This window comes from Cavia porcellus, unplaced genomic scaffold (genome assembly GCF_034190915.1).
Source record: "Cavia porcellus strain 051 isolate PalLab524CR breed Dunkin Hartley unplaced genomic scaffold, mCavPor4.1 scaffold_1, whole genome shotgun sequence".
Classification (NCBI taxonomy): domain Eukaryota; kingdom Metazoa; phylum Chordata; class Mammalia; order Rodentia; family Caviidae; genus Cavia; species Cavia porcellus.
Genome location: NW_026947484.1, coordinates 56,762,143 through 56,789,589, shown reverse-complemented (window position 1 = coordinate 56,789,589; position 27,447 = coordinate 56,762,143). Strand labels below are relative to the sequence as shown.

The following is a 27,447-nucleotide window of genomic DNA, read 5'->3' as shown; positions in this document are numbered from 1 at the left end:
AAGAGCGGCGTGGTGCACTCGGTTTTAGCGTAGTAGCGAAAGCACTCCGTGCTCAGCGCATTGGTTCCGGGTGGACAACCCGGCCGCTTACACATCCACGGCAAGGCTAGAAGCTGGGAGCGACGCCTCCGAACCGCGGAGGATTGTGGGAGGAGGCTGTCTCCAATTTCCCTTGCCCCTCCCCCCTCCCGGCCAAGATGTCTGACATGGAGGATGATTTCATGTGCGATGATGAGGAGGACTACGACCTGGTGAGGCGCCGGGGACGCAGCTGTGGGGCAGGAGGTGGTGTCAGGCTCTCGGGGCGCGAGGCGGAGTGGCCGCGGCCCCTCGGCGTGGAGCGTGCGTCCCTTCGGCGTCTCCAGGGGGCAGTGACAGGACGGGTTTCGCTCTTGGGTGCTCGCACGGCCCGGGCCTGCTCCCTGCATGGGGGAAGGGAGGGGAGTGGAGGGGAGCGGCGGGGGTCCCGGGCCTGCGCTCCGTTTCCGCACCGCCGCCCCGGCCTGGCGTCTGCTCTTGGGGCCTCCGCCTCCCGCGGGCCGCGGCGGGGCCGGCAGCGCCCTGGGCCCGGGCGCCCTCCAGCCAGCATCCCGGGCCCCCGCCGCTGCCCGCCCCGAGAGATGCTGGAAGACGACAGCTCCGCACACCGGGGACCCGGCCCGGGCCAGGCCGCTAAACGCTCCCGGCGAGGGCGGCTTCGAGGATCTTCTTGCCCAGGGTTTGTTTCCGTGTTAGGGAAAGGTAGATGCTACCGAGAGTTCAGAGCAAAGGAAGAGAGAAGTAATCTAACGACGTGTTGGTTTCTTCCTAGAAGAAAGCTGGGGAAGAAAATTCTGCTTTTTGTTATTGTTGCTTTGGGGAGCGGGAAAAGGGTTGAACTAGTGGCTGTGCTATGGTTTCAGAAAATTTCCAGTATTCAAAGTTTAAAACAACAGCATAGAAATAAACGAATTTATGTACTCTAATGATGATATGAAAAAACAAAACAAAAAAGACGATTTACAAGTTTTAAAAAACCCCACGTTTCTGGTTGCTACTCAAAAACATCTTGTGAGAACTAAGAATTATCTGGCCGCAGAATTAGCGTCAACTTTATTTGGGGAGTGTTTGTGTGTGATCAGATAGTGCTGCAGTTATGGGAAAGTCATGTAGTAGGTATTTTGGGAAATTTGCTCATCTTTTATTTTTATTTCATGAGCCAGAAAGTCCCAAGCTACTGTGTTACTATATTTTTGCGATAATATGTAAGTTGGTTGCAGTATCAGAGAATCCATTAATAATTTCTAGTGACCAGAACGCACATTTTGTAAACAGGATAATTTTTGCAAAATTTTTAGTTAAAAATGTTTTAAGTGCAAAGTTCCCCTTGCTCTTTTAGGGCTTATAGTATGTGCACAGTGTAATAAGACTGAATATGCAATTGTTTTTGGTTTGGGAAAAAAACTTAAGAAAAATACAAGAGTTTGGATTACTCTATAATTAAATGAAGTTTGGGTGTGTCCCTCCCTCCACATTCATTCTGATACATCTCCCTTGACTCTCATATAGGGACAGTCTGGATTCTTAAATCATATGTTGAATAGTGGACGCTGTTATACTCTACTTAACAGTTAAAACTTTTAGTTGAATAAACAATATTTAGACATTTAGTTCTCACTTTCTAGTAAATTAAGTCATTCTGTGTTTTAGTAGTAAAAGATTAAGGGATTGGCTGTTATTTCATGTTTACAATAATTATTTTGCCTAAGTCTTTTTTTCAGTTTCTTCATGTCCAGAAAGTCTACAGAATTGACTTGCTATCTTAGGGAGATTGCTTTTTAATAATAGATTGTTTGCTGGAAAACTGTCACTTCATTGTAGTTAAAATGTTGACTACTGCTATGAATGTTTCAGATCACAGTGATGATCAGCATATTTTATAGGCTATCCTTTGATAAATTTTAATACCTTAAATCCCTTTTTCCTTTGCCAATTCTAGGTAGTTAAAATATCACCTGAAGAATTAAAAGTCTTTCTGTACTGTTTTTAACCCAAGAAAGTAACTGATCTGTGTCCAAGATTAAAAATAAAAATCAACACTCAGTTGAAGAAACAGATACAGAAGAAATACAATATACTTGACCTCTTATTTCTAAAGTCTTTTTGAATTTTATCAGAGGGAGAACCAGGCATTTTCTAAGGATAGTAATCAATCTATGTAGCAGTGAATGTAGGAGTAAGAGATTACATATAAATGCATTTTAATCTACTACAAATGTTACAGATTTATAGATTATTTGCTGATCCAATAACAGTAAATAGTAACTAGCATCATTCATTCTTTAAGTCAGTATGGCAGTTGATAAATTAACTATTGTAATTAAACAATTAAGCCATTGTAACACGAAGTTACTTCATACTTTGAGTATTTTCTGAAAAGAATTAAGACAGACTAACTCCTTTCCAAAAATTATTCTTTATGCACTCACTTTGGCAGCACATATACCAAAAATTATTCATTCGTAAGACGTTTTGCAAGGCAGGATATTGTATATTTGAGTGGTTAAGTGAATTATAAAAAATTATTGTCTGAAAAATAGAATCATTCCACTTTAACTTATCACCAAGTTGTAACTAATTTGTGTTCCCCTCCTGTAGCTTGTAATTGAGGTTAATGGTCAAATGTTTAATAGAATTTATCCTGTTTTATTATATAGCAGCTTTAATATCCTAAAATTTTACTACTTTTGTCTCCTTTTTGGAGCGGGCAGATGGGACGACAGCCTTAGCTACAGGAAATGTTACAGAATCTCCTGTCACCATTGTCATAGATCACCTGAGAGCCAAGGGCCGCCACCAGTGCTCTGCACACAGTGAACACATAATCACTGTGCGTGTTAAGTTTAGAAAGTACTGACGACTGTAACCCATGGTACCCCAATTTAGTTAGATGGGGAAAAACACTGAAAAAAAGTCCCGAAATAAATTATTGCTGATTATTTCTTGCAAACTTATGTAGTTTCTTGCTGGAGGCAGAGGCAGATGTTGCAAGGTAAAAGTGATGAACATCTGGAACCTATAAAGAATTGAAAAAAACTGAAAAATCAAAGACCCAATCCAAAAATGGCCATCTGAGATGGAATACAAATGACAAATAAAAATACGAAATAATGTTCACCACCACTGGTCATTCAAGAAATGTGAATTAAAACACTGAGGTTCCAACTCACTTCAGAAAGAATAGCTGTGATCAGGAAGTCAACCAGTAATAAATGCTGGCAGGGTTGTGGAGAAAAAGGAACCCTTCGCTACCATCCATGTTGGTGGAAGTGTAGACTGGTACAGTCAATGTGGTAATTCGTTAAAACTACATTTGGAGGTCCCATTCAATCTAGCTGTTCTTCTAGCAATCTAGTATTTTCCCAGAAGAACTGAAAACATCTTGCCACAGTGATAGATGTGCACCTATGTTTATAGCAGCACAATGTGTAATAGCTGTATCTTGGAAACACCCCCAAATGCCCATCATCAACAAAATGGATAAAACAGATGTATTTTTATACAATAGAGTACTAGGAGGCTATAAAGAAGGATAAACTTGAGGCTTTCATAGGTGAATGGATGCAACTTGAGACCATACTTTAAAGTAAAACAGATTTGCATGTATAAACATGTATTATCTCTGTAAAAACTGAAACAGTGGCCGGGGATAGCTCAATGGCAAAGTGTCTGCCTGGCAAGAACAAAGTCATGAGTTCAATCCCTGATACAAAAAAAAAGATGTGGTGTTTTGGCTGGGAGTTTAGCTCAGTGGTACAAGCACCTGTCTGGCAAGTGCGAAGTCATGAATTCAATCCCCAGTGCCAAACAAACAAACAAAAAGAAAAGAGAAAGAGTCAGATCCAAAATGTATGATAGATATTGGGAAAGGGAAAGTAACTGCTTGAAAGGAAAGAACAACTGAGATGGGGGAAAGGAAAAAAGAAGGTAAAAGATTATATACATATATAAATGTACAAGATAGGTAATTACTACAAATCTCTGTTAGCTCATCAGAAAGAACGATTTTTGCTTTGATCATTTTTTCATGTCTAATATTTTGTAATCTGAGCAACTGCTTTGAAGATAATATGCAATACATTGACCTTTGTTAATCTCCAATTATTTTGTTTGAAATTCTGTCATTTTTATTCTTTTCTCATTTTAAAATTTAAAAAATAGAAAATAATGATGAAGAAAAATGTATTTTGGTCTTGGGAGGCCAAATATCAAGTCTGTGGTTGCTCAAGTTTTAGAGATCCTTTTAGAAAAGTGTCTTTGGAGCCTGAAGCATATCTAACCAGTAGCACATAGGCATTATTTATCAGAAAGTACATAAATACATTAAAATTTCTTTTCCACTTGTTCCTGAAATTCCCTCTATAGGTAATCAAATCTTCATCCTTACTGCCATCATTCTCTTACCACTGTATAGCATTTGATTTATTTATTGTTGTATGCATTGGGTTGTACTTTTTTGTCTTTGTTTATTTGTTTGTTGTTTTCTTGAAACAGGGTTTTGCTATGTAGTTCAGGCTGGGCTTGAGCTCATTATTACCTGGGACTGGCCTTGAATTCACAGCAATCCTCCTGCCTCAGCCTTGTGCAGATATGCACCCCCATGCCCAGCCACATTGCTTTTTAATTTATCTTAAAAATTGCTACAGATAAGTGCAAGAGCATAAGGTGCCATTAAGGTGTGCATGGGTGATGCTGTTTTTGGAGAAAAACACCTGGCTCCTATTAATAGTTTTCTTGAGAATTTCAGAAGCGTTACTAGAATCCATGCCAGTATCGTTGGAATAGTTATACTGCCTTTAAAAGCCAGTAGTTGAAAGAAAAACTGATTTGATGAGCTCTCAGAAAGGCCAGGTTACCTCAGAAGTGTGATTATATAATGAGCTCAGGGTGGTTTAAACAAGGGTAACCAAAGTAAGTCAAGGAGACAGCTCTTGTATCCTAAGAGTGAAATAAATTTGTATAAATCTAAGTAACAGATTAAACCATTATTTTATAAGCATAGATAAAATAAATTTGAAACTTTTCATAGTGACTTAAGTCTACAGACTGAATATCCAACTAAGTAAAAGTGTGCTTGTGCATTGCTTCCCTGGGTGGACGCGCAGACCTCAGCGGGAATTAGACACTTTCCTAGGGTTAACCTCTGCCCCCCATCTGACCCGAGGGAATGGGCGCTGCGCCTGAACTGACTGACAGGGCGATCTGTTGGGGATTCATCGGGAGCTGCAGCCTGGGTCTGCGGCGTCTCTCGTTGGGAAATTTGATCGGAAGACTGTGAGTTTAGGACAAGTAAAAGAGCATTCTGAGTTCCCTAACTCAGATAACTAACTTAAATGGATTTTTAAAAGTTTGAATAACTTCATGACTAAACCACAAGAAGCCTCTTAGGATTTGTTTTACATACAGTACTTAATAGTGAGACATGCACATGTACCGCTGAGGGTGCCCGCATCTGGTGAGGCCGTCGGTCGTGCTAGGGTCTCCAGAAAGCACGGTTGGCAGTGAGTGTCGATCCCTGCGTGCGCTTCTCAGAACCCGAGCTGACCCGAAACACAAGTGCAGGACTGGGGAGCGAGGCCTGGTAGCAGGGGCTGCCCTCCTGATGATGCTGTCGGGTGTTGTTATTTTGGAATATTAACCCATTTGTCATTTCAGTTAAGCATTTACCAGCGTTCTGACGTGTCCCATGCTCCAAAAATACAAAATGGACCGAAGAAAGTTCCTGCTTTTAAGAACCTTCAGGGTTATGAGGGGCGTAGGGGCGATGTCTACAGAGCGTGGTGTGAAGCGTGTGCCCCAGAGACAGGCTGGCTAGAAACACCGCTCAGGAGAGGTGGCAAGCCTTCAATGCATGCACCTCCCAGGAGAGAAGGGAGATGCTGAGGGGGAATGTGGTTTAGAGTTCCTAGCAAAAAAGATCGTTTGTGGTAAAGTAGAGATTGAAAATCACACGGTGTATCCGAGGAAAGGAGAGATTTGGATAGTGTAAAGGGGTCACACATGGTTTTGGGGAGACTCCAGGACCCGAGTTATGTAACTAGCTTGACGTTATGAAGCACTTTAGTGCCTTTTACAGTGTTGAAGTGCTTGCTTGTTTTACATAGATTGCTTGGATTCTTTGGGTTTTGATTGATTAAATTTTCCATTGATTAAATTTTCAACTTCTTTCCTAAACATTTCACTTAAACTTTCACAAATTGTTATTATCCATGTAACATAAGTGTATAAGTATAATGGCACTTCAGGTTACTATTCCACTGGTATTTACTATAGGTAACTTTATTTTCCTTAATCTTGTGCTCATATGGTAGGTGTACTTTATTTTGACATCATTAGTATCTTGTTTTTATTTAATTCCAATCGTTTTCCTTCCCCCTCATTCTCATACTTAGAATGACACCTCTATCTTTCTTTTTGTTGTTTTGTTTTGTTTTTTGAAGGTAGGGTTTGTCTGTGTGACTCAGGCTGACTCTGGTTCTATACCCTAGAGTGGCCTTGAATTCTTGATCTCCTGCCTCAGCCTCCTAAGTGCTGGGTTTACAAGCATATGCCACCATGGCTAGCTGATCTGACCTCTTGTTGCCAGAGAGCTCTTCTTAAAACACAAAACCGATTATTTCCTTGTAAAATCTTTTCTTTGTAGCTTTCCCTTGGATCAGAACTGGCAAGATTTCTGTTGTCCTGCTCTCAGTCCAGTGCCAGTTCATCTCACACCAACCCTGTGCACATGTCCTGAGCTTCCTCCCACACTACTCATGAATCTCCCATATGTGTAATACTGTGTCACACTTCCTTGCCTTGGTACATGATAATTGCTTCATTTCAGCTGTCCTTCATCACTGGCAGCTCCCGCTTAGCGTATCTGCCTTTCTGTATTGTATATTCTATATTCTGTGTTGTGTACAGTCCCTACATAGACTGTGCATTTGCATTTGTGTGCACAGTACTCAGTTGCTGGCATAAATAGTTCTGTGCTCGATAATGATGTTTAGGTCAATCATAGGCTGCATATATGCAGGAGGTCCATAAAATTATTTTCCCTAGTGATGCAGTATCTGTCTTCGATTCTGTGTGTACCCTTCATGATGTTCACACAATGAAGAAACTGTCTAATGACACATTTCTCAGAGTGTGTCCCCATTATAAAGTGATACACAAATAATAAAAATATTTAAACAGTACAATTGTTCCTCTGAAGACTTTTCCTTAAAACATTGTTAGTTCTTTAAATAATGCGGATGTAGTAACTAAAGAACAGTTTGGTGTCATACCCAGGTTGTGGTGATCGTTTTACTCACTGAACTGCAGAAAATGGGTTAGCGGTATCATGGTGGCTGGTTGGGACCGATGAGCATGGTGTTACAGATCATAACCGGCAGGCTGTTCATACCTCACTGGTCGCACATCAGTCATGGCACTTCTCTTTACTTTGTGTACTTTAGTGATAATGTCTAATAGCTGCGTTTCACTTATGCAGAAAATACATTTTATACATAAGTAATGTGACACACCAAAAGATTATACATTGAGCAGTAGATTGTTAAGCCAGTTGTTGTGTTTTGTGGGAGTCATCTATCTAGAATTCAAAAATCTCATTAATGTGAGATCTGTCAGATCCCAGAAGTTGGAGGTAGCCAGCCTTATAAAACTGCACGGAGTGCCTTGCTATTCATCATTAATTGGTTCTAGCAGACGCAATGAATACCACATTCCACAAGTACCAAACATTGTTTTTTTGCCAGAAAGGGCAGTGAGCCATGAGGTAACCAACACCAAGTTGTAACTTGTTTGTCGAGACCCAAACAAACGATGAGTGCTAGGACAAATTTCATATCAAAAGATGTCCAGTAATAATTCAAGTTTCAAGCAGCACCGAGGTAGGACTACAGCTGGCTTTACTGATTAGATAAAGAAGCATGGTATGAGACCGGGCAGGAAACATAAAGGACCCTGTTTTCAGCAGTTTTATAATTGGTTCATTAAGTTCTGGATAAATGAAGTTAATCCCTTCAATATGTAAAATATTTTCAATTTCCCTTTTGCTGAGAAACTTTGTCATTTGAATCCTATTGCTGCGTTTACCTCTCAGCTTCTACTTTTCCCATATCCTCGCCTAGTTGGTTTTTTCTAATCTATTTTAGGTCAAGAAACCAAAAGTAAATGGACTTTGAATGAGAGTCTGAATTCTTAGGCTTTATGATAAATGTAAATCGGGAATATTTTTCATTCATTTTCAGGTTCAGGGCTGTGTTCAGAAGAAAAAGGGTGATTTTCTAGTTCAACAAGCTATTTCTGTGTTTCATTGAGCAATATTGAATGAGGCTCTTAAAATGTCTTTGCTATATCTTAGATGCAAGGACATGGAAATGTCTGCTTCTATTCCAAGTGACTGAGACAGTTGGAGGACTGATTCCCAAAAGAGTGCAGAGGTCTCAGTCTTCTTGAGGAGAGGGCCCTTCTGCTGAGGTCTGGAATGGTCTGTCCTAGGTAGCCGAGTGAAGAGTGAAAAGAGGAGGAAACCCCTGTCTCAGGGTGAGTGAGAAGACAGGGTGGCTGAGGCAGAGAGGATGGAGAAGTGTGCTAGGAGACAAGGCTGGACATGCTGTGTAAGGAACAGCACAAAGAGCAGAGACTACCAGACTTGTGTAAAGGGGCAGCTAGCCTGCAGTTTATTGTGCCTGGGTACAGGCAGACAGAAGGCGGAAAGGCCGTCTGTAGGGAACGAAGAGAAGTGGGTCCTTTCTGTAGGAATGGAAAGAAGGCAAGGGGCACCAGGCAGGAAGATTTTAATAAAAATCTGTTGACAAGTTCTCTGGCAGTCTTGCACCTCAGTGGGCAAAGTCCTTGAAGCATCCAGTGTAAATCTTCAAGTGGCTTCAGATGTCCAGGACCTGCAAAACTTCTTGTCCTGTCTTATTGAGCGTCTACAGATGGGAGCTCTGTGCTGAGAACAGTGCCTGTGCTGGTGGTCGGTTGGTGGGACTGGGAGAGGCAGGTCTGGTTCTAGTGTGCACTGAGAGGCAAGTCTTTATTATTTTGAACTCAATTTCATTACTTAATTTTGAGCTCAGTTTTGAGCAGTGGAATGCCACCTTTGAGGAGAAGAGATGGCAGATTTCTTGAAGCTTATTAGATCAGCTTAACCATGAAAAGATTGGAACTTGAAGATTAAAAGGCAAAATGTGAAGGCCACTGCAGTCTGTGGAGAGATGGAGGTGGCTTGCTACGAGGTGAGTGGCAGGGAATAAGGCCAAGGTGGAAAGAGTGGAGGTGTATTTTAAAGGCAGATGGGTAAGGATGCTTCATGACCCAGCAGCAGAGCTGCTTTCACTTTCATTGCCTGCTGTTGATGCTGTCCTGTGTGCAATTCTCATTTTGCCAGTTTTAGATCCCTCACTACTATAGATAGCATCATTCCGTTACTGGGTATGAAGACGCTTATCGTTGTTTTGTAGTTTTATCATTTTCCAACCTAGATCACACAGATTAGGAAGTCAAGCCAGGCGTGGTGGTATAATCCCAGCACTTGGCAGGCTGAGGCAAAAGGGCCCGCGTGAACTGCTTAGTGAGTTCAGGGCCAGCCTTAACTATGCAGTGAGACCCTTTCTCCAAAAGAACATTCCACAGGACTTTCATGTTAAACCTACCAGTGCCAGGTCTTCAGACCACTCGTGTCTTCTATAAGGAATTGATTATCTTTTGGAGGGCACACATCCCAGTCACCGTTTGGATTCTGAAAAATTTATCTTGTGTTAGGGGCTGGGGATTTAGCTCAGCGGCATAAGCGCATGCCTTGAGAGCAGGCAGTCGTGAGTTCGATCCCCGGTACCGATAAAAAGGAAAAAGACAAAAAAAAAAAAAAAAAAAAAAAAAATTTATCTTGTGTTGACATATTCTGAACTTTCTATACTCACTATGCCTTTCTTCACTCTTCTGCCTTTATGAGGCTTTACAGAATTTTCCATAAATATCTCTTGTGAAAAAATTAACCGTACTTAGATTTAGAAATAACTCTGTGATACTGTTCTTTTTGTGTCATGTCTCCCCTGTTAACCAAGCATTATCCTTAATTTTACATCAACTTGCTCCATTGTAAAGGCTTATAGCTGACGAGGAAATAATAACTGTTTTGTGGCTTCCTAAAATAATTTTAATTATGCCATAATCTCCATATGCTTTGTAACCATTTTTAGATTGAATATCTATTTAAAGTATTTAAAATTTATGCTGCTCCACATTCATGATTATTTTATCTCAATTTTCCCTTTACTGTTTTTCACTAACAACTGAATTTATATGATGGAAAAAAATCTCATTAAAATTATGTAAATTCATTTTGGTTTACTTATTTCAAAATGTTGGAAAGTTAAAATATATTAATATAAATAGCTATTATAATTTGAAATGCACATAAAACAAATAATCTTATGAACAGACAGTTATTTTTGGCATTAGAATACCATCCTAGCTAGTTAGGCCTCATTAGACCAATGAAATTTAGTATTAGGGTATAAAAAAAATTGGAATATAGAGGGAATGATGAATAATTTTAACACATTTACATTAGAGTTTTGTCAGGCGCAGTGACCAAGAAAAGACTGACCACTGTTGGAGATCAATAGCCCCAGTACTGGTTTGCATTTTCCTATGTTTTCAAGGTTGTTTTGTCTTTGTGTAAATGTATAGTTTTCCCATCCCAACAGCGTTGACTTTTTAAATGTAATATGTAGATTTATTTGTTTATTTATTTATTTTTCCCACTTAATGTCTCCTTTCCAACACACAGGAATACTCTGAAGACAGTAACTCGGAGCCAAATGTGGATTTGGAAAATCAGTACTATAATTCCAAAGCGTTAAAAGAAGATGACCCAAAAGCAGCTTTAAGCAGCTTCCAAAAGGTTTGTATTTTTTTTCAGCTTTTTTTATGCCTTAAAGTTTACATTTTTAATGATGTTTCAAACCAAATTAAGCCCAAAGTGGTCTTATCTCAGAAATGCGTCTGGAATACTTAGCGATAATCCCATAAGGCTGCACTATGCAGCGTAAGCATACATTTCTAAAGGGCTGTTGTGTTTTCCAATCGAATGTCCTGAAAAGCACACTTGCATACTGGTAGGAGAACCAACGTGATGGTCAGTACAAATTATAACCACAGTCTTTTTCCTCTTGGAGCAGGTTACACTGATTTCTTAGTTCAGGATACATTTTTGGATCATTCTTACCAAGAGTGACTTGGGGTGGCAGACAGGGGAAATACTGGCTATTGGTTCTTAATCTTTTAATTAAAGAACTTCAAAATAAGCTCACTGATCCATAAGAAAGCATTTGAAAACTTGTCTTTTTAAAGACAATCCTGAAAAATGGTAGAATTGTTGGGGAAATCTTTTATGAATATGACATTAAATTAAAAATGTAGACACTTGTCATTAAAAATAAATGTGTTAATATTAAACTAAAAATTTTTCCCTTTTTAGGTTTTGGAACTAGAAGGTGAAAAAGGAGAATGGGGATTTAAAGCACTGAAACAAATGATTAAGATTAATTTCAAGTTGGTAAGATTTGTTTTGAGGAGAATTATAGTAGTAATGAATACTTCCTGTGGGTTTAAAAGCTCATTACAACAAAATGGCACTGTACCTACTTAATCTGAGATCGTTCTGTTGATAGGTTTCTATTTTAGTCTGCATTGCAATTAGGACTACAATACTGTCACTTATTTTTTCTTCTAATTTTGCACGGGCTGTCCAAATTTCTATTAAGAAAACTTATCCTTTAGCTTTGTACATGGTGGTTACCTGTGTTATTATTTACTGTATTTAAATTAATGGCCTGGAAGGTTATGGAGTAAGTACCAAGTGTCCTAAGGGATAGGAGTTTTTAATTAAATGATGTCGATGACACTCAAGGTTCAACATTCAGTGCTTAAATTTCTTTGAGTGGAGATGACATTAGAGTTCCTGTAAAAATCTAGCTGGCCAGATATGTTGACTCACACCTACAATCCCAGCGCCCTGGGAGGCTGAGACATTAGGATCATAGGGTCAAGCCCAGCCTGGGCATCTTAGTCCTTCACAAGGCCCCTTCTCAAAAATAAAAAAAGACTGAAGGTGTAATTCAGTGCTGAGGCCAGAGTTCAGTCCTTAGAACCAAAAAAATTTGTCTTAATGTATCACCAGTAGTTTAGTTCGTTAGTCCATTTAAACAGTGTACAACCTTTTTCTTTTTTTGAGAGGCAGGGTCTCACTGTGTAGTTCACACTGCCTTGAACTCGTTTATGTAACCCCAGCTGGCCTGGAGCTTGGGGTGATCCTCCTTTTGCCTTAGCCTCCTAAGTTCTGGGATTCCAGGCCTGCGCCACCACTGCACCAGCAACAGTATGCAGCCTTAAGACTTGGTGTGCTAGTCAGCTTCCCACTGCTGTGACAAAACACCCGACAGAATCACGAAAAAGGAAAAGAGGTTTATTTTGGTTCGCAGTTTCAGGGGCATTGCCCATTATCAGCTGGCTCTTACTCTGGAGCCTGTGGCCAGCAGAGCATCCTGGCAAAAGATGTGGAGCAAAGCTGCACACTGGGTGGCAGCCAGGCAGCAAGGAAGAGAGCAGCAGGGCTGGGGGCCCCAGGTCCCACTGACAGAGCTTCCTTCCAAGGTCCCATCCACCATGGGCCACACTAGCCCCCAGGAGTGTCGCCAGGTGGAGACCAGGCACTCAGCACACGAGTGTCTGGGCAGCACTTAAGATCTAAACCACAGTGCTTGGCTTCGCCTTTTTACCTCAAGCAGAGATGGGAAGGGTTGTGTTTTGTGTTGCTTCATCTACTTTTGCTCAGGAGTGATTTCAGCTTTCAGCCTTTCTCTAATTTCTAATTGGCTTCAAAATAGGACTTGGCACTGTGTTGTTTCAGGCAATAAAAAATTAGAAGGAGCCAGGTGTGGTGGCACATGTCTGTAATCCTAGCACTTGAGAGATCAAGGCAGCCTGGGCTACATAGTGAACTCAAAATCAGCCTGAACCTGTCTCCAAAAGAAAAAAAAAAATTAGAAGGGTATTAGCAACTGTTCTATGTATTTACCATTGCACATAAAACCAGTTTGTTTAAACTTTCCCTCGATCTGTAATTATAATAACACTATTTTTGAAAAATGAGTTTTGGGCTGGGGATTTAGCTCAGCAGCATAAGCTCCTCGCCTTGCAAGTGCGTGGTCATGAGTTCAATCCCCGGTACCAAAAAAAAAAAAAAACAAGAAAGAAAGAAAAATGAGTTCTAAAGTATAGCACAAAGAGATCAACTCAGAACTCTGACTTTTTGCTAAAAATTCTTTTCTGTACTAGGATGCACTCTCAGAGTTGGGACAGTCATTAGTTCATCTGCTTTTAAGAAACGCTCTGTAATTTGAGTTTTGCCACTCACATTACTCATTTATTCCCACAGAAAACCTATATTTTTAGAAACAAAAAAATAGTTTGAAATATGTAGACATCTATCATTTGTTTAAACACACGTGGTCTGTTAGTCTAAAAAGCTCTGTCTCCTGGTCCAGAGAGACTAGAACGCGATGAAAGGAGGGTTAGAGCAGGTAGGGCTTGCGGGCACTGTGGGCAGTTGGTTATGAGGTTAACCTCGTAAGCTGACGCTCGTGGGCACTCAGGATGAGGAGCCGGAGTCTTTCCTGCTGTTTAACTGCTGGACATTTCACTCCCACTAGTTTCTTTCTTCAGATGGCTGGTGTTTCTGGAATACCCCACAGTAGTATAAACAGAGATGCAGGGAACCACAGCATTACGGTCACTGCTATTGAACAGAATCCCGTGTGGGAGGACCTGACGTGAGACGCCTCCTGAGGCCTGAGGACATTGTTACACAGAGCCAGCTGGTTCTGTGGAGAACATAAATACGTAGCTCTTCCTGGAGAGTTTCCTGGTGAAGGGTACATCTCCAGGAGGGGATGTCACTGATGATCCAGATAGCTGTACCCCAGGACATTGGAAAATTAGGTCTTACTTGTATCTTTTGCTCTGTGACTATTTTAGTAGTTTTTATGATTTAAGAAAATGTGTTGTGTGCAGTGAATAATACTCAAAATTTGAGAAATATGGAAGTTGCACTTGTTCGTGGACTGGCTTTGTAAATATAGTTCGTATATTTGAAGAATGTAGTCATTTCAAATTTAAGGTGAAGTGTCTGAAGTATTTGTAAAGTACTTTATGAATCGTATGTGAGTTACACGATTTCAGTTTGGTAGTGGTATATACTGTATCTTAGTCATGGGTGCGTGTGTGTGTGGTTTATTGCACAATATGTATCTTTGCTTTCTTCTTCCCTCACAGACAAACTTTCCAGAAATGATGAATAGATATAAACAACTTTTGACCTATATTCGGAGTGCAGTCACAAGAAATTATTCTGAAAAATCTATTAATTCTATTCTTGATTATATCTCCACTTCTAAACAGGTTAGACTCAATTTTTCCTCTTGAAAAATTGTGTAGTACCTGCTAGTTATATACAGTGATGGGTGCATGGTGTCATGTGCATTGATCATCTCATCCCCTCCACGGACTTTGTACTTCAGAGGAGAAAAAAGGTTCTGTTAAAGCAATTATAGTGATCATTAGGGTGCTGCAAAACTATATTTAGATTCCCCTAAGGTCCCATTTATAGTTCCTTTTATGTTGTTTTCTTTGATTGTTCTGCAGTGCCAGACCTAGCACCTCTTGCATGCTAGGTAAGCACACACCACTGGACATTGTGGGGATTCGAACCGAGCCCAGAACACAGGTGGCTTAGGGGGTTGGATGAGGAGGCAGCCCCGGGCAGGGTGCACTCCCGTCAGGTCGGCCTCCATAGGGGACTGGTGATGTCGGGAAAGGAAGGCCTGATGATGAAGGTGGCAGCGCTGACAGTGGGAGTGCTATCACTCTCTTAGATTTGGGTCATTAAAAAAGGCAGTGATGACCATGTTTTTAGTCACTGTTTAACTGAGATAATGTTCACTCAGATTGTTGGTAGTCTTTTAAGCAGCACAGTCCTAATGTTTAGCTTTATTTCTTGAGATAGTTTATTTCTGTTCTTCGTATTGAAAATGTCAGGCAGATTTTTTTTTTATATCAGATGTGCTATTATATGTAAAGTCTTTGCCTTCTGAAAAGGATAGATAGAAGGTGGCTGGCAGTCTGACTTGCCTTATGCCATCAGTAGTCGGGAAGTGACAGGCAGCTTTTCCTGGAAGAACCAGATCTTCCTGGTCTTGGGCTCCCTTCTCCTTGTGGTCTTGTTAATGGAGAGTAAGAGAACCAAATATTCAAAAGCAGAGCCCGAGGTGGATGCGGAGCTTGTTCTTTGTTTCTCTAGCAGATTGCTCAGTGGTTGCCGTGTAAGAGGTGCCAAGTAAAGGTTGCGTGTGTAAGACGCACACACGCTGTTGTAGCAGGGTCATACATTGTTTGCTTCCTTCCAGTGAAAGTCCTTGGGTTGGAAGGACAGACATATGTAGCCTATGATAGCATAAGAATTTCTAAAAGGAAAATGTTTTCTGGGTTTTGTAAAACTTAACATGCAAACAGATCTACACTTACAAATTTAGTTTGTGTTAATGAATCTTCTGAACTAGAAGACATTTGGTAAGGTACAAATAGTGTATCTTAAGTGTATTAAAGTTCAGAGATGCACTTTTAGTTTGTTCAAATTCATTAACAGGTACAAATTTGCTGTTTACAATTATAGAATTCTGATTTTTTATGTCAGATGGATTTGCTGCAGGAATTCTACGAAACGACACTGGAAGCTCTGAAAGATGCTAAGAATGATAGGCTGTGGTTTAAGACAAACACAAAGGTAACAGCTGAAGTTTTTTCCTCCTAGAGAGTGGGTGGGTTTCCCTAATAAAATAGTTCCTAAGCATCACACCTTTTCCTGTTGAAATCATTTTTGACTTTAATAAGTTTGGTTTTTGTTTTACAGCTTGGAAAATTATATTTAGAGCGAGAGGAATATGGAAAGCTTCAAAAAATTTTACGCCAGTTGCATCAGTCCTGCCAGGTAGCATTCTCTTCCTTTTCCTTAGTATTTCTTTATTTAAAAAGAAAAACATGTGAAATAATTGCATTTGAAATACAGTCTGGGCATATTTTCATTTGAGCATTATCCCAAAAATAAAACTTGAGAAATAAGTTTTTTAAATGCTCATTTTTCCCCAAGTATTGCATTTCTTCCTAGTGCTGATTTCCATTCTCATCCTTTGTGGAATGAGGTGCAGCTACCCTATAACCAGGCCAGGCGTGACCCTTAGCAAGAACAAGGCTTGAGATCTAGTCGTGCACACTAAGGAAATAGAGCGAGAGTACTGGGAACACCCTCGCCTGCCACTCTTGGAACCGTCAGCCTGTGAAGTGCGGCTGCGGTGAGGAGGACTGGTCTACCGGGCTCTTCATTTGTACTTACTTTATCCTCAACATCTTCGAAGTGTACATAGAAATCCTGTGTCAAAACTTTTAACACTGTGTACTGCTGCTCTAGTGATGTGGATGTCATTTCTGTCAGAGGGAGAAAAGACCAGGGGACTTAGTCACCTGTGGAGATTTTAACTTAAGTGTTTTTGCTTCAGTGATTTGCTCTCTACCTGTTCTTTCTGTAGTCTGATAGATGAATAGCCATGAGTTCAGTCTGTGTGAGATGGAAATGGTAGAGCAACCATTTTTTAGTAGAGAAGTTTAATAGAGAAGTGAAAAGGGTGCCTGCCGTCTTTTTTCAGAATATATATATAGAGAGAGAAAAGAGTGAGAACCAGAGAGAATGAAAAGCCTCTAGAGAAGTTTTGCTTTGTATCTTTGTGAGCACAGGAAAAGTACTGTTAGGATCTTAAATGGTCTTCTATAGTAATTACGGTGAGACATGCATTATAATCTAGATTTTTTACACTGGTTATAATTCTTTAGTGAATAAACAGACTTTTAGATTAAAAGACTCAATAAACAGTGAACTTGGACTTAGTTCATGTTAGTGTTTGACACTTATGTGTATCTGACAGCAGACCTGACACTGTTTCTATAGCCACATTTTGTGGGCTGTTGATCACCTTTTAATGTTGAGCTTAAATGCCACCATGCCTGTGATTCCTTTTACATCCCCCAGAGGGCTTGTCCTTCCTCTCCCGTTCTCACTGTGGGAGCACTGGCTTATGCTTCAGTTGGAACCATTGTCATTTGTGTTGTAGTTTTTTTTGAAACCTTAGTCTTCTAGATTGTGAAATTTTTGAGATGAGGAACTGTAGCTTGTTTAGTTTTGTATTTCCCCAGAGGCCCTTTGATTTTGTGCTTTTTAATTAAATTAATGCGTCTAAAACTGCTGTGATAGTTTGGGGAAGATCATATGTAAACCTTCTACTTTACAACATAAACACTGAAATTTTTTATACCTATGAAATATTCTGGCCATGTTTTCCTTATTCAGTAACTACAAAGTGAAAAGGGTTCCTGCAGTCTTTTTGGACCATTAAGAACAGTGTGAATGTGCTGGTTTCCGATTAAAATGTTAGTTCATTTTCAGACAGAAACAGTATTGTAAATACGAGGTTCCCAGACTAACTTAAATAAAAATCCCCAGGTTGTCTCTGAATTCTGGCTTTTCTAACTAAAGTTATTTGCTTTCCTAGACTGATGATGGAGAAGATGACCTGAAAAAGGGTACACAGTTATTAGAAATATATGCCTTGGAAATTCAAATGTACACGGCACAGAAAAATAACAAAAAACTGAAAGCTCTGTACGAACAGTCACTGCACATCAAGTCTGCCATCCCGCACCCGCTGATCATGGGCGTCATCAGAGGTGAGTGGGGTGGGGGAGGGCGCCTTCATCAGACTCCGGGCTCAGAGGCCGTGTTTGTATTAAAGCATTGAAGTCCATGTAGTGGTCATGCTAGAAGGAGATTAGGACGGATTCTTGTCTTGTAGAAGTGTCAGCAGGACAGATATTATCAGTAGGTTCATTCACCTGAGGGCTGTTCCTGAGATGCAGTGATGGGGGGAACCTTGTTCACACTAAGGATGACTAAATGGAGTTCAGTGGAAAGCCTGTTTTGAAGCATTAAAATGTATGCTGTGGGTCAAGCACTAAGACTAAAGGCTAATAAAACATTTTATTTGCTTTCTATTAGTCTTATTATTACAGAACTAAAAATGTTTTTTTTCCTCACGTTTCACTCCGTACAGAATGTGGTGGTAAGATGCACTTGAGAGAAGGTGAATTTGAAAAGGCACACACAGATTTTTTTGAAGCCTTCAAGAATTATGATGAATCAGGAAGTCCAAGACGAACCACGTGTTTAAAGTACTTGGTCTTAGCAAACATGCTAATGAAATCGGGGATAAATCCATTTGACTCCCAGGAGGTGTGTGCACTTCACTTGTGACTTTCTCTTGTCAACTGTCTTCTGTAAAAAATCAGTAGGAGTCTTTCTTTTTGCATATACATAACTAAATTTTCTTTCTTTTCTTTTTTAGGCTAAGCCGTACAAAAATGATCCAGAAATTCTAGCAATGACAAATTTAGTAAGGTAAGATTTTATATTTCAATAAAGATAAATTTCTTTAAACTGGCCCCTAAGTAGAGAAAAATATCTCAGGGTTCAGTTAACAGTCAGCACTTGCTCTTTCATTTTATATGAGATACACAGAAGCTCATGAAATTTTTATCTTCTGAAATTTGCTGTGCTGTTTCTATTAGTCACAAATTTTGTCAAAGTATTCACTGTTTGGTTTTTTATTATCTCTGTGTTTGTGTACTTATGCCTGCTATTTTTCAATATAAAACTAGTTGTAAATATCTTAAGACATTTGCATTATTTATTGCCTGTCTGATTTAATCCACAATAAATTACTAAGTGCTCAAGAGATGTCAAGAACTTCCAGTGAAAAAAGACTGCATAAGTATATTGTTCTACTCATGTATTGGATCAGTGAAAAGTTGAAAATATCATTTTTAAAACATGTTCCCTATTAGGCCGGGCATGGTGGTGCCTGCCCACAATCCTGGCACTCAGGAGGCTGAGGCAGGAGGATTGCTGCAGATTGAAGGCCCACCTGGACTTCTTTTTGAGAAGTAAATGTTCTGTACTTACTTTTGGAAAGTGGAGGGCTAAGAGACAGATAGGTGATGCTGGTAAGAGACCTAGGACTTAAATGCTTCTGTGGAGAAAGGTGTGAATAATGATGATTACCAGCTGAAGAGCTTGCCATGACTAGTTAACGTTAAGTAAGAGTCTAGAAAACATGATCAAACAGCCAGGCACAGTGATATACACCCGTGACCCCAGCACTCTGGGAAGGTGAGGCAGGAAACTTGGTGAAGCCCTGTCTCAGGGTTTGTACACAGACAAAAAGACGGGGAATGTAGCTCAAGGCAAAGCCCCTGGATTCATGTTCTACTACCACAAAAATACTGAATAAAAAAGCTAGAAGCTTATTGAAAAAGCTAGAAAATTACTGAACAAGAGAGCCTTTCCTTTGGGCTAGAAACAACAAGCTCTGGGCTTCTGTGGCTGGGTCTCTGCAGAAAGTGCGAGAAACTGCAGGCCAGGTACACTTCGACAGAGGCTGGGAAAACAGGGACATAGGCTGTGTTTTTGTGGATGTACATAGGTAACTTGAGGTAGCAGATATTTTTTAAAATCTGGTTTTAAAAAATAGCATTGGACTATAAATTATGAGCCATCTATAAATTATATGTACTTGCAAAAAGTAGCTATTTTCATAATAAGTTCCATTTTAAAATATTATTGTTGCGGAGGATACAGCTCAGTGGCACAGAGCCTGCCTGAGAAGCAAGTGCAAGGTCCTGAGTTCGAGTCCCAGGACCAGATGAAATAAAGTATCATTATTTTCTTTGCTTTTTGTAAGCTGTAAGATTTTTTTAAAACCTTAATTTTAGACATAGAAAAAATAAGAATCAGGTTGGGATTTCTTTTTTGTTTTTGTTTTGTTCTGTTTTTTGAAGTACAAATCTTCTGAGAGTAAAATCCCTTAGGAAGTGAGTTCTTTCCTGTGTATTTCTTTAGCATATTTTAATATGTTTATTAAATTGTGCTTTACCTATAAAACAAAATGCTTCCATCTTTATCTCAAGTAGTTTTTTGCACCTACATTTGGCTAGTACTGTAAGAGATGAGTCGGTTGGCTATTAACTTCAAAATACTTTTTCAATATTTTGTTCATATCTAAATTGCTAAGCAGCAACCTAAACTTTAAACTTCTTAAAGAAAACTAAGAAAAAGTTTTGCCCTAGACATTAGTATTTTATACAAATTAAATTAGTTAAATACTGTATATTAAAATAAAGGACTGGTGTATCAGACCTTTAAAAAGTAGTAATTGTTTTTTATATGTTTATTATATCTGATCATTTACCGCCGTGAAGCCTCTATACTGGAACTCAGAAGCTTATTTTAATGCTAAATTTGTACCCAGACACGTGACACATGATGTCCTGCAGTATTGTCTAAGACTTTAAAATTCTACTTAATGGGGAAAATCCCACAGTTACAATTATCTGGATGCAAATGTGAGCTCACAGGGCTGTGTGCAGTGTCTGCCCATGCCCTCCCGTATGATACTGTGGTAATGGGTTGGAGGTAGGTAAGAGAGTAATGCTTCCTAATTTTATCTCCCTAGTCAGTTGCCAGCAGACTAGAGGAAAATAATTCCTGTTGGAGCTTTGAGCCACCTGCCCCTCACACGAAGTTACGTTGCGACCCAAGAGATGGCAGCGCAGCAGAGGGCCTGCAGAGTGCTTGATGCTGTGTCTTACGTAGAGAGCAGACAGTGGTGCCCTGTCCAGAAGGTTGGCTCTTCCTTCTCAGCACCCGTAGCGCCCCCTAGTGCGGACAGTTTCCTTGGGCGTAGACATTTGAGCCCTCAGCTTTGGGCAGACACCTGCCACCTGCAGCCGGTCCCTGTCCACGGCACCCGTGTGCTCCGGTGCCACTAACTGTGCAGCGCTGTGGCGCTGGGGCACAGCCCAGTGGGATTTAAGGCCGAGGGGACTTGAGGACCAGGTGTTCTCCTGACAAGTTTTGGCAGTTGCTGGTAGCTTTCTAGAAGATAGAAATTAGGGAGCTGCACTTTCGGGATAACCTGCGGAGAGGATGTGCTCTTATTTGGAAGACAAGGCCGGGCTGCTGCTTGTAGTCTGGGCGACAATCCTGGTGTCTTTCGTTAAGAACGCTTAACGGGTTAAATACATGCTGTAATTGACGATGTCAGGCATTAGTTACTAAATGTTCCGTTCTCAACTTTTAAGATTGTGAGGTTATTTTAATTAGCTCTGTGTAAATATATAACTCCAAACAAGATTCATTTACTCTTTCCATACTGAAGTAAGTCAGAAAGGTGGTGGCTGCTGTGGTTGTCATTGTTTGGGTGCCAGGGGCCGCGTGTGGGGGCTCCTGCATGTTAAGCATCACATTAACTACATTCCCGCCCAGATTTTTGGTTTTTTTTTTTTATCAGAAGGATATATGTGTGTTTTGTTCTGGCTTTCATAATCAAACAGAAATGTATTAGACGTTGCATATAAACATTGAAAAACAGACTCTGGGTTATCTGATTTCTTCCTGTTTGACAAAGTGTCCCTGTTTTCTCTGTTAGTGCCTATCAGAATAATGACATCACTGAGTTTGAAAAGATCCTGAAAACAAATCACAGCAACATCATGGATGACCCTTTCATAAGAGAGCACATCGAAGGTATGTCGTGGTGCCCACCAGGCTCTCGGACCGTTTTCCCTGGCAGGCAGGAACCTCCAGTGGCACTGCTCGGATCGTCAGGCTATGTCTTGGTGTGCTCCTAGGACAGGTTGCTCTTTCAATCAGAAAACTGAAAGAAATCATTAGCCAGTTTCATGCCAGTGTGATCACATGGGCCACACCTCCCACCCCACCTGTCCCCATTCTGGGGAGTTGAATCCAGGGCCTTCGCTCTGAGCTAGATCCCCGCCTCTTTTTTATTAATTTATTTTGAGGATCTCTCTGAGTCACTAAATTTTCTGGGTTGGGCTTGAATTCATAATCCTGCCTTGCCCTCACAGAGTGCTGGAATTACAGACTTGTGCCACCACACTCGCTGTCAGGTTCTTAGGTGAGGTCTGTTTTGTTTGAGATGGTATCTTCTTTTGTTTTTCTTCTAATTAAGATATTGTTCCATGTTGGGCTTTGTCTCTGCTTTTGTTTTTGTTTGTTTTTTGAGACAGTGTCTTGCTGTGTAGCTCACACTGGCCTTGAATTCACCGTGTAGCCCAGGCTGGCCTTATACTTGTAGCAGTCCTCCTGCCTCAGCCACCATGCTAGGACTAAGGTGATGCCACCACGCCCAGTGTTCCATGTCCTAGATGCTTAAGCTCAGCATTAATTGTTAAGGTTTATTTTAAGTTCTGCTGAATTACCAGAGACAAAAATCATACTCTGTTCTGGGGCCTTTCCAGCTCCAGGGTTCACTGTCAGGGGCTATTTGAGGGTGTTTGAAGACAATTCAAAACAGTCATTTCAGTGCTTAGATTCCAGGGGTGCCCAGGAAATTCAAATAACACATCAGAATTAATATTTTCTTGTTCCCACCTTCCTATCTCTTTCATCCTAGACTTTTTGTTAAGTTGTCACGTGGACCTGGAATGATACCATAGCACTTTATAGTTAAGGAAAAAAACCAAAAACTTCATCTGTGACTTCTAGTATGGTTTTTAAAAATGCAAATTACAATTGTGTATAAATAATGTGGGGAAACTATAAAAAAAACAGTGTATAAAATATACTTTAGGCTTCCAAAAGCGTAAAACAAGGAACTGGGCTGATATAGGCCAGCACTTCCTGGTAGGTCTAACTCCCGACAGCGGCCTGTGACTGAGAAAGCAGGGGTGTGTTAGTGGGTTGGCGGCATAAGCAGAGTAAGGGAGACGGACAGAAACAATGGAGGGCGCCTCCAGTCCGGCTGTGCATGCGCCAGATTAAACATCTGCGTCCATGTGAGACAGGAGACACGGTTCAAGATTGTCAGTGTAGTATAGGAGTGTGTGATTCATAAGTGTGTACAAACTGTTACATACAAAAGTATTGATACTTGTCTTTTCTTTCAGAGCTTTTACGAAACATCAGAACACAAGTGCTTATCAAGTTAATTAAGCCTTACACAAGAATACATATTCCTTTTATTTCTAAGGTACTTAGCAGCTTCTAATGCTTATGTTTTGTGCTTATAAATGCAGTATACCTGTCTCCCTCTGAAAACAGTACTAATGTGGAAACACTGTATAGTATTACATTAAGCATATCTTAAGGGCTTTACTTTTAATGTGAATTTTGTTGTGGTTGGGGAATAAATTTGAGTTAGCAGAAAAGAGTTTTAACCTTGCAGTGGAGAAACTGAAGATCTTTAAAATGTTGAAGATTCCTCCAATCTGATAAGAAAACAGAAAAAGAAGTAGTGGGTGAAATGCTTCATTACTAAAAGGCCAGCCTCAATCGTACAGTCGTAGTAGAAAGATACTTCCAACTGCAAAGTTAAATGTGTGTCAGGGCAAAGTTTTAGAGGCTATTCAGAATTGGTAATATATTTGTTTAAAAATCTCTTTACCAGGGGCTGGGGATTTAGCTCAGCAGCATAAGCGCCTGCCTTGCAAGCAGGCAGTCGTGAGTTTGATCCCCGGTACCGATAAAAAGGAAAAAGCCAAAAAAAAAAAAAATCTCTTTACTAAAGTTCCTTTAACTAGTGAAAATGAATTATGTAATCAGCCTGATTATATAAAGTCATAAAATCTTTAAGAAATGTTAAGTAGCAGAACTCTAATGACTGTTTTGTCCTAGGAGTTAAACATAGACGTAGCTGATGTGGAAAGTTTGCTGGTGCAATGCATATTGGATAAGTAAGTGCTTTGCTATTTTTTAATCATGCAATATAAATTTTGAACTAAAGTGACAAAGGTGGTTTATTATGATTTTTTATATGAAGTACTCCATGGCTTAATTTCCAATTAGATATTTATGTGTACATGATGGCTTTTGATGGGTGACAAGTGTATGAAGCATATCCTCTCTGAGAAAGCTCTGTTTTCAGAAAGACTTCTCATTGTATGACTTAGCGTAGCAAGAGAATTAGTGAGTGAACAGTTCCTTTTTACATTTTTCAGGTTAGTAATTTTGAAATTTTATCTGTCTTAAATAGTACATTCTTTAAAGCCTCACGACATATGCCCTTGGTTAATTAGGTAAACCTGTGCCTGGTGACTCTGATACTGAAGGGAGGTGGCTGAAATTGGTTTAGGTTTAGGTTTTTGTTTTTGTTTTTGCTTTTTGTCTTTTGAGAACAGTCTTACTGTGCAGTTCAGGCTGACCTTGAACTCACAGCAGTCTTCTTGCCTGAGCCTCCTAGGTGCTGGAATTATAGGCGTATACCATCATGCGCCGCAATCTGGTTTAGTTTTGTAACTAAAGCTCTTTCGTTGGCTGCATTCACCAATACACCTCCACCCTGTGCTGTGAGACAGTCTCGCTGGGTTCCAGTTTGCTGACCTCTGTTTCCACCTCCTTGGAGAGCTAGGGTTACAGGCATGGTCGCCAGCCAGAGCCACTGTTTCTAACGTAGGCAACAGCTTTTTAATTTTGAACTTAATTCGGTACCATGCACACATTCTATGAAATGTTAGCTGGAGACCTATCTTTACTGAAGTTACTCATGCACACATTTTCTTTCATTTATTTCCAGCACTATCCATGGCCGAATTGATCAAGTCAATCAGCTCCTTGAACTGGATCATCAGAAGAGAGGCGGTGCCCGTTATACTGCACTAGATAAATGGACCAACCAACTAAATTCTCTCAACCAGGCTGTAGTCAGCAAGCTGGCTTAACGGAAAGCAAGCTCGTACAGACCTCTTACGTGCAGAGTTGTAACCCTTAAAAGAACTGGGAATGGCAAAACTACTGTCGGTTGATGTGTCCTGAAAATTAATGGAGTAATGGCAGAAGTGCTTTTTTGATCAACTGGTTTATGTTTTGCTGCTGCATTTATCCCAAGAAAAACAGCTTTAATCTCCAGAAGAAAACCAAAATACCATGGGATTTATGCTGTATTTGACATCTTGCCCTAGACATACAACATCATAGTAATTTGTCGTGGGCAACATGACCAGAGAGAAGATTTTGTCATGATTTTAAATACACTGACACGCTACTGTTGGTTAAATTTAAACATGTTTTACCTGCAGAAATTCTCTCACAACCTGCAATAACTTGAAATGCATACCCTTTTGAACACTTCCTTTTCTCATGTCTGAATGAAAATGTTTGCTGCATTTTGCAAAATGTCAATTCTCCAGAATTGTGCCCGTGTATTTCTGTACCTGCAGTGTAGTGAAGGTTTAGGTGAAACCCCGTAATCTAGTGGCATACTGTCACTGAGGTTCCAAGCAGCAAAATAAACAGTGCAGCTCAGAAATTGTAGTTTGGTTCTTGATGTGTTTTTATTATATTTGGGGTTGTTTTGTTTTTTAGTATCTTAGAAATTTCAAATTATTTTATCTTCAGTTAATAATTAAAAAGCTTGGAAATCTTGCCTGTTTTCAGGATTTTTAAAGTAGTCTTTATTGATAAGGAGAACTACTTTCTAACAATACACTTACATTACAGTGATGCTTTAAAATAATAAATTTTTTTTAAAGAATGGTATTCCTTTTTAAAAGAATAGTTTTAACTCTCAGAATGTCACTTTACACAGATATGCCAGAATTTAGACAGCTAAATGAATGTTATCCTGCACAGCGACCCCGTCGGAAGGCTGTTTTCGAATGCCAGCAGGCTGTCATTGCCCAAAACCTGGGCTCGCTCTTTCAGAGTTGGGTCCAGTTAGTTTAAGAATACACACTAGTAAATTTTTGATTATACATTGTTTTCTAAAAAACAACATTGCCAAGTTTATTTTTAGTTACCAGTATTTGGCACCAGGTGACAGTTTCTGAAAGGTAATTTTGAGGCCATGCAGGAAGTGTGCACCTGGCTTTGAGGGAGTCCGCAAGGCATTTTGTGCAGTGGTGGTGTGCTGAGAGCACCGCAGCCTTCCGAGGGGACTCCAGGGAGCTTGGTTCATCCGAATGTCCTGAATTTCCGGTGTTTCATGTTCAAGCAAGTTCTCGTTACTTTTCAGTGTCAAAAGCAGGAACTAAGGTCAGCATAATTTCTGTGGTTCTTTTCTGTTGCCTGTTCTGTACACCGTGAGTGGCAGTCCAGAAGGAAGACTGTACCTGCAGAGTGACAACAAGAATTTTTGATCATTCAATCAGATTTTATAAACAGTGAAGGAGCATGGACTTCAAACGAGGCATGCTTATTCGGTTTTGTCAAAATTTTACGAAAATATGTGATATATATTTATACTAAAACTATATAATCCTTAGATTTAGGAAAGCAATCAGTAAATGTCTTTAGCAGATTTAGCAGTATAAATACAGGTATAAGTTGGAAATTGTAGAAAACTGCAAGACAACGAAAGACAAAATTGATGTCTATGATAGGGAATAAAAAGTTTAAGATATAAAATTATGTGTATTTTCTTCTCTTTTACATTTGTGAAAAGTGTGCTAATATTTTTTACAGGAATGATATTAACTAGGATTTATTTTTCAATATGATTTGGAGACCCTTTGTTACCCAAATAAAAATGACAAGTTTCTGTGCCTGTATTTAAATATGTATGCATGTGATAACCTTGCAAAGCTAAAGCCCTGTTTAACGTTGAATTTCATGCGAAGATTTGGATGATGTGTCTAGCTCTTGCCCTCCAACTCTTAAAATGCGGGACAGCCGCCATGCCTCTGCTGGTTTACAATAGTCCTGGACTATAGAGAGAAAACGTATGCCTGGGCCAAGTGTAACTGGTGTCTAAAATTATCTCTTCACCTCTAACTTACTGGAGTTGTTTATGTATTGCACAGGCTGTACTTAGTATAATCCCTAGGTTTTTTCTAAGCCCTTTGACACATTTCTTCTGGGATGTTTTTGTATTTTATTTTAACATACCTTAATAGGCTGACTTGCTGTTTCCTTTTCAACACTTCTGTGTTTTTGTGTATCAGTTGTAGGGTTGGAAACTTAATGCTTCTGAAAACATAACTGAGCTTAAGGGAAACAGACATTAAGTCAACGGTGGAAGGGGCCTGATTCCTAGCTTTTCTCAAGTGGCCGAATCTTTCCCACTCTGTGAAAACTGTGTATGCAGTTGATACCATTTTGCACTGTTGACCTCATTTTCTTTTGTCTCTAAACCAGGTTAAACTTACTCCAGAGTAACCCTCGGCATAGATGCTGTCTGCAAGTGTTGGATTTATGTCGCTCGCTTTTGCTCTTACATTAAAGTTTTTGATTGAAAA

At 39.9% G+C, this 27,447-nt stretch overlaps 1 protein-coding gene across 2 annotated transcripts; it reads left to right on the top strand.

The window, feature by feature from the left end:
• Window positions 1-81: 81 nt before the first annotated feature.
• On the top strand, window positions 82-27,447 carry Cops2 (COP9 signalosome subunit 2). Of its 2 annotated transcripts, none has more exons than XM_003471770.5 (13): window positions 82-251; window positions 10,826-10,939; window positions 11,516-11,593; window positions 14,371-14,496; window positions 15,788-15,877; window positions 16,004-16,081; window positions 17,694-17,868; window positions 18,252-18,430; window positions 18,543-18,595; window positions 21,684-21,781; window positions 23,164-23,246; window positions 23,891-23,949; window positions 24,789-27,447. In XM_003471770.5, the coding sequence occupies exons 1-13, from the start codon at window positions 198-200 to the stop codon at window positions 24,931-24,933; spliced, it is 1,332 nt and encodes a 443-aa protein (XP_003471818.2). In that variant the 5' UTR covers window positions 82-197; the 3' UTR covers window positions 24,934-27,447. The 2 variants fall into 2 exon arrangements, with proteins under 2 accessions (XP_003471818.2, XP_005004624.1); XM_005004567.4 differs by having other exon boundaries at window positions 15,767-15,877.